At 45.6% G+C, this 7,550-nt stretch overlaps 1 protein-coding gene across 3 annotated transcripts; it reads right to left on the bottom strand.

The window, feature by feature from the left end:
* Nucleotides 1-34: 34 nt before the first annotated feature.
* On the bottom strand, nt 35-5,263 carry LOC123060279 (disease resistance protein RGA5). Of its 3 annotated transcripts, XM_044482901.1 has the most exons (5): nt 4,315-5,263; nt 1,676-3,730; nt 583-1,510; nt 290-488; nt 35-154 (listed from the first exon to the last, which is right to left on the bottom strand). In XM_044482901.1, exons 1-2 carry the CDS (start codon nt 5,145-5,147, stop codon nt 1,726-1,728), a joined length of 2,838 nt encoding a protein of 945 aa, XP_044338836.1. In that variant the 5' UTR covers nt 5,148-5,263; the 3' UTR covers nt 35-154; nt 290-488; nt 583-1,510; nt 1,676-1,725. The 3 variants fall into 3 exon arrangements, with proteins under 3 accessions (XP_044338836.1, XP_044338834.1, XP_044338835.1); XM_044482899.1 differs by lacking the exon at nt 35-154 and having other exon boundaries at nt 195-488; XM_044482900.1 differs by lacking the exon at nt 35-154 and having other exon boundaries at nt 195-497.
* Between the last annotated feature and the right edge of the window lie 2,287 nt (nt 5,264-7,550).

Below are 7,550 nucleotides of genomic sequence, written 5' to 3' on the forward strand. Positions count from 1 at the left end.
AAAACAAAACAATGTTCAGAGAATTAGTACATTCTTTAACAATGGCATCTGCTGATTTCCTTGCATAGTGTTCAGTATTTATAGAATAACTTGCTACAGAGAAACAAAACAAGCAAGCTGTGCTGCTCCCTGTCAAATCATCTTCTTCCTCATGCTAAAAACAAAAAAGATTTTCAGAGAATTAGCTCATTCTCTTAACAATGAAAGCTACTGATTTCTTTGCAAATGTTCAGAATTCATAGAAATAATTTGCTACAGAAAAACAAAACAATGTTCAGAGAATTAGTACATTCTTGAACAATGGCAGCTGCTGATTTCCTTGCATAGTGTTCAGTATTTATAGAATAACTTGCTACAGAGAAACAAAACAAGCAAGATGTGCTGCTCCCTATCAAATCATCTTCTTCCTCATGCTGAAAACGAGCAAGCTGTGCTCCGACGGCATCATCAGAGCAGAGCTGCCAAAATCGCCATCCCTGTGCTGCTCCCTGTCAAATCTGGGTGTTCGTGAGCTCGGAGACGGTGGCCGCTGTCAGCCATGGACTCATCAGAAGGAAGAGGGGAGGGGGATGTGGGTAGTACCTGGAAATCCTCGGAGGCGACGCCGACTCGCGGACACCGTTGGGGAGCTTGGTGATGCGGGTGGGGACGACGCACGGGGGGAGGTCCAGCCCGGGTAGGAGGCGTAGGAGCTAGGTCGAGCACGCCGCGGAGGCCGTATGGTCGCCGGACAGGCCGCCCGTATTGGCTGCTTCCGCCCCTGGACCTCGCGGAGCCCGTGCAGTCGCTGCGCCTCGCCGTATTGGCTGCTGCTGCACTTTGATCTCACGGCGCTCGTGCGGGCGCGGCGCCTCGCCGTATTGGCCACCTCCCTCGCGGCGCTCGTGCGGGCACGGCTCCCGCGCTGACCTCGCGGCGCTCGTGAGGCGCCTCGCCGAGGAGGGGGCAGCAGGGCAGCTGCAGTGGAGGAGGGGATGGAAAGGGGAAAGGGAATAGGCGGACGACTGGGCTTTCCAGAAAAGGAAAAAAAAAACTAGAAACGGAAAGGGAATAGGTGGAACGACGAGCGCGGTCGGAATCGATCGCTCCCGCGATCGATCGCCAAGGAGTCGTTTCGTATGATATATATGTAATTTATTTAAGTTGAGCGTGCTGAAACCTGAATTACACAAGAACAAAACTCCACCCTGAGGCGAGCTTAATAATACTTAGCCAAGCCGAATAACGGATTACACTAATTTAACACAAAGTTCACAAGGATGCGAATACCATGTACTCCCTCCGCAAAACAGCAACACTTATTTTAGGATCAAAGGTAAAGGTAATAATCCGTCTCCATCACAACATTCGGATCAACCTCAGGGAGCAGCAAATAGCACCGCGCCACTACTAAGAACCAGCAGTCCTTTTTCTTTTTCGAGAAGATCACCAGTACTTTACTACGGAGTACATATCTTCCGTCTCCAACACAACATTCCGACTTGTACGTACTTCTAAAAGAAAGCGTCCCCTATACAAAAACAGATATAGAACACGACCGTGAGCGAGCAAACTTGCTGCTGCTGGCATGGAGACCAAATAAATACGTACGTATTTCATACTGAAATCAGCAGCGTGATTACTAAAACTGAAAGCATGAACAGAACAGCTAAAGAGTGGTAATAGTGGACCATACCTCCCGCGTTGTTGATGAAATGTCATGATAAGAGAGGACCACTTTCAAGTTTATTCATCGTCATGCTCTTCATCGCTGCTGTCGTCTGCTCCCACGATAGTTACTGTGAGGCGGTTGCGATGGGCATTTGTTTCATTCCTTATGGCAGCTGATGCAGCCTTTAACTCAGAATATGTGGCTCCCCACTTGTCAAGACGGAATTTTGCATCTTTCAGACTTGCGAGGTGCACGATACCGAAATAATACGCATCCTCTGTTGCCACTGAAACCGGGACATCGAGCTTCTCAAGATTTGGCAATGCCCCTTCCGTAAATACAAAGTTGACAGTACCAGCAGTGCTATACGAAAGACGAAAGTGCAGCTCCTTCAAACATTGGAACCCTCTGCCTTGCACAGCAAGCGTTCTCCTTTGCCCTCGCTCCAACCAAAGTTCCAGATAAAGTAAACAAGGAAGCTCGCCAAGCATGTGAAGTTCCTCCTGTGTTACGTCACTGACAATAAGTAGTAGGTATGTAAGACTGGTGAGTTCTGGTGTGATCCACTTTGGAATTTTTGGAAAATAGTAGTTTGTGGTCATCCCAAATATTAGGAGTTTAGATGGCACAGGAGACCAAGAATCTAAGAACTCGAGGGGAGTTGAAAAATCAGTGGATATCCAGAAACATTGGAGTTTGTGTCTTCCAAGCCTACATACATAGGAGAGCAACATATCTGCACGCCTATTGTTTGCATCACCCAAATGCACATGGAGTTCATTCAAAGTATCCAGATTCCCGAGCTCCTCCACTGCTCCAACTGAACTGAGGGAAATATTAAAGCCTGAGACCACTTGTAGGCTCCTCATATTCCCAATCCCGTTTGGTACCTTGGTTCTCCCAGATCTGTATCTGTATCTATATGGGCCACTTTCAGTGAGCAGATGTTGTAGCTTGATGAGCTGATCAATTCCAGCAGGCAATTCATCAATGCATGTATTCCTAAGGTCTAGCGTCTCGAGACCATGTAGCGTCACAATTCTTGATGGTAGCTCTGATATGTATGTGTTTTTAAAGCTGACAAACTTTAGCTGGAATAGCTTGTCCATAGGGCTCATGTCATACTCCTTTACATCCTCACAATCTTCAAAATCTAATACACGTAAAGCGTCAAATTTACCAAGACTGGGCAAGTATTTGATGCAACCTGATCTTGTCACTGTCAGAGATCGAACATGGCTCAGATCTTCATTTTCCAATAAAGATGCAATCTCCTGGTCAATGCCCTGGATTGATAGTCGTCGAATAAAACCTTGTCGATTTGCCAGAACTGTTTGCCCGCTGTCTACCACAGTGATGAAGTTCTCTTCGGCTGATTTGGAAATAAGAAGTTCAAGCATCATGTCGTGCACTCTACAGGCACGAGCCTTACCATCATGGCCAATGTCCACTGGTTGGACCATGTTTTTATTGATAAGCTCGTAGAAGTACTTCTCAGCAACATCCTGTTTGCTCTGTCCACGCTCTTCAGAGATGAAGCCCTCTGCTATCCATCGCCTGACTAACCTCTCTTTGTCAATGACATAATCCTCAGGAAAAATACTTAAATACAACAAACAAGTCTTGAGGTGACCAGGAAGAACATTGTAGCTCAAGGATAATATATTTTTCATTCCCTCTAGACTCTGGCTTTTGCTCAGGTCAGAACCAATTGACCTTTTCACCTTCTCCCACTCTTGTTTGTTAATTGGTCCTCTTGCCAATAAATGAGATATACTGTTAATTGCCAATGGTAGGCCTCCACATTTTTTCAAGATCTCATACGAGACATCTCTCAGCATATCAGGGCAACAATCCTCAGAGCCAAATATTGTTTTGAGAAACAATCTTTTAGAATGAGAACCATTTAAGGGCTTCATTTCATAGATGCGGTCATCAGTACTCAGGGAACATGACCTTGCTACATCAAAAATGCGTGTAGTAGCTATAATCCGGCTAGAGCGGTTATTCTCTGGAAAAGCACCCTTGATATCATTCCATGCTGATACAGACCATACATCATCAACGATGATGAGATACCTAATAGATAGAATGGAGAAGGAATTTGATTAGAAAAAGTAAACAACAATGGAACTCCAAAATTGTGCAACTCTTGATTCAGGTGCTCAAATACTTAATCATGCTTACCACTTATGCTTCCATATGAATCTTACAGTAACTTGGTATGAAGCCCATTTTTGTTGCATTTTGCAATTAATATGAAAACCTATCGGAAGTCTCCAACTATTTTCTATCACTGCTAATTCTCTCTATCTATATTCTATAGTACTCCATGCTTACAAAACTGATGTTACGACATGTTGTTCGTGATTATGGTAGGCCCTCACCTTTCCCAGAATTGCTTTGCAGAGCACATCAGCAACAACTCCCGATATTTTGAGTGGTTTGAGTACTTAATAATATTAACTTTTGTGCAGTATTGTTCAATATATGAAAAGATAATACTCCCTCTGATCAGTACAACTTTAGTACAAAGTTGTACTAGATTGGCGACAAGTAATATGGATCGGAGGGAGTACTACAGTCAGTAACTAAAATCAGGAAAAACGAGAAGGTACGCTTGTAAATGTTTTGCAGAAAAGTAGAAATAAATCTGAAGTTACCTCTTATCTTCCAGTAGGTTCCTCAGCTTTTCAATAGATGTCATTTCATCCCAGTTTTCGATGTCTTTTGTATAATCCTTCGGATAAGGCACTTTATGGATCAGACCCTTGACTATTTTCTTTATATCTGGCTTTTGTGAGATGGATACAAAAGCCTTGCAATCAAACTGCCGTTCAATTTTGCCATATACCTCGTTCGCTAATGTTGTCTTTCCCAGTCCACCAAACCCAACAATTGACAACACCTTGCGATGATGCTTGGTTGAGCTATTTTCTTCTTCCATCATCCACTTGGCAAGATCACTTGTTGGACCGTCGATGCCAATAATGTTTTCACTGAAACGAGCATCAAGTCGAAGACCTCCAGCACCATGGCTGGAGTTGGCGTTGCTGCACGCAATATCATCAAGCTTGTAACTAGTCTTGAGATCTTTCACTTGATTGATACGAGCCTTGAGGTCATCGATTTGGTTTGCAAATCCATGCCGATGCCCAAGTGTCCTGAGGCAGCTAACAATCTTGCGGAAGAACTCCTTGAAGCCGCCACGGTGGTTGCTGCCGCCACTGCCAAGCTGGTGAATGAACTTGTCGAAGCAGTCTTCAGTATCGTATGCCAGCTCCCTTAAGAGCGATATCCATGTCTTCACTTGCTCATCCGGATCTTCTATCGTCGTGTACTTCTTGAGCGCACCATGCATGCTGGTGAGCTCCGCTTTGAGAGAGTGGATCTCACTCCGCACCCCTTTCAGGCGCTTAAACTCGTTGGCGAGCAGATCGGTGAGCTTCCCCAACAGAGGGCCCAATGCGCCCTCCGAAGCGCTCACCGCATCCATCTCTCCCTCTACTACTCCTTGCCTCTGGACGCAACGCTCGTGTTTGTGTTTGTGTTTGTGCGCTAGATTGATGGTGTTACAAGAGCAGGACGAGCAACCAGTTGGGTTACAAGAGCAGGAAGAGCGGCCAGTTGGCTTATTACCCGCATATATAAATACTACTCATCTGCTGCTGTCCTTCTCACTTCGCAGGAGGACGATCGTAGACAGGCAACGTGGGTATCATTAAGTCAGGTTCAGAGCTGGGGCCAGACAGCTCGCATCAAGTTACAGTAAGATTCTCGGTGTACTCAGTGTCACTTGCTATCAAGGTGTGAACATATAAAGACTCGCGGTGTACTAGTGTTATGATGGAGGGAGCAGTTTACGGCCATGATTGTAGGGAACTGCTCTGTGGCTGGACTGCATTGCCATTAATCCGATGGACACAGTTACGTGAAGTAGGTACTCCCTCTGTCCAGGTGCATAAGGCTCGTATGCCTACCCCAGTGCATTTAGGATTTTCAAGTATATTAGTCGTCCTTTCATTAGTTAGCACTAATGACTTGTATGCCTACCCCAATGCACTTAGGCTGGTCATAGTGGGGAGTAACTTAGACTAGTGTTATGTGTCATGTATATGACACTAGTCTAAGTTACTACCTTCATAGTGCAAAGTATCTTAATAGTAGTGTCATAGATTGTTTCATTTATTGCCTTATAGACTCATTTTACCTCGAAAAGCGCTATGTTACAGTAACATATTATGTTACTCCAAACACCTCTCTCCTTATTAAATACTTGCCACATAAGCAAAATTGCCTTGGGGTGTGTTAAGTTACTACCTAAGTTACCCCCACTATGGCTAGCCTTAGGCTGGTTGTAATGGTAGTATCATAGCTAGTATCATGCATGCCAACTAGGCAATTTTGATGAAGTGTCATAGCATTAAATGAAAAAAAAGGTGGAGTATCATATCATGATACCGTATCATAATAAATGCTATGCTACTTTGTGTCACGCATGGCAATAAATAGAGTAGTACATGATACTAATATATGATACTATGCATTAGGGAGGTAGTATCATGCACTAGTATCATATGCATGATACTAATATATGATACTCCCCATTACAATCAGTCTTAATGTTTTCAGCTTCACATTTATCTTCCTTCCATATGCAAACCAATCAGCCGCCTCTATCATTTACTTTTTCTTTGCATGCATGCAAGCTGGACCTAGAGAATTGTGTGAAACAATCAGTTAGCCTATGCATGGTTAGTCCTACCATCATTACACTTAATGCGGGATTAACTAGAAGGAGAGAAAAAACGTGATGAGCGTCCAATCAACATATGCCTAGTTCATGGTGCCATTTCTTAGGTGCCCTATGCACCTGGACGGTGGGAGTAACAATTGTCCTACGAAACCACCGAAAATAGACATGTGTAACAACTGCAATCATACAAGAGGACAAGTTATAATGATGCCTTTTGGAAATAGGCATGCCACCACCGCCCCGGCGCACCAAAAACAGTGTTTGAATAGCCCAACCAATAACACACCGGTCCCCAAACATGGCAATAAAGGCATCTCCAACGGTAACCTGTAAAAATCATCCTGCATCCGTCCGTAGACAGGGGGACCAATCCGCGGACACAGATACGGAAGGTCGACGTCTAACACTAGCTGCATACATTTCAAACTCTTTTTCAACAAATCGGATGAAATTCATGTAAACATGACCGGATTTCGTACAAACATGACGGATTTCATACAAACCGGACGAGAACGGTTACAGTTTGAACATATTTTCAACTAAAAAGCTAAAATTATGTGCACGTACGTTCGCGTGGAGCTCCACTCCCACGACACGAATACATTACACTAGTCTATGGGCGGCCACGGCTTGTCTTCCCCATGTTCGGCAGCCCGAAAAAATCGGACTGGCGGGAGCCCCGGAGGCATGTTCTTCCCTCGTATCTTCCCTATGTCTGGCTGGACCGCTCATCGGAGCGACAAAGAGGGTGCTTCAGCCGGAGGGAAAGGGTGCTTCCGTGGAGCTCAGGCAGGTGCCCAGGATGGTCTGAGATAAAGGAGAACCGGCTGGGTAACCGGCGGTGCCCTTGCTGGGACCCAAGCGGCGGGGGCCTCCCATGTTCTACTTCTCGATGATGGCAGCGGGGCGCGGATGTGCTGGCCGCCACCTCGTCCACATCCGCACAGCCTGGTTCTTTCTCTGCGTGCATGGCGCGGTACGCGTCGACGACGGATGGCGCGGTCGCAGGCACTAGATGCGGTGATGCCCGTGCCGTCGTACTCCCCACCGTGCCGGTATGGAGCAACTCACCACTCCTCATCAAGTTGGCCTGGAGCGGCGAGTTATTGAACTGGGGCAGCAACTTGCTCCGTCGGGTCAAGC

Source organism: Triticum aestivum, chromosome 3A, assembly GCF_018294505.1.
Source record: "Triticum aestivum cultivar Chinese Spring chromosome 3A, IWGSC CS RefSeq v2.1, whole genome shotgun sequence".
Classification (NCBI taxonomy): domain Eukaryota; kingdom Viridiplantae; phylum Streptophyta; class Magnoliopsida; order Poales; family Poaceae; genus Triticum; species Triticum aestivum.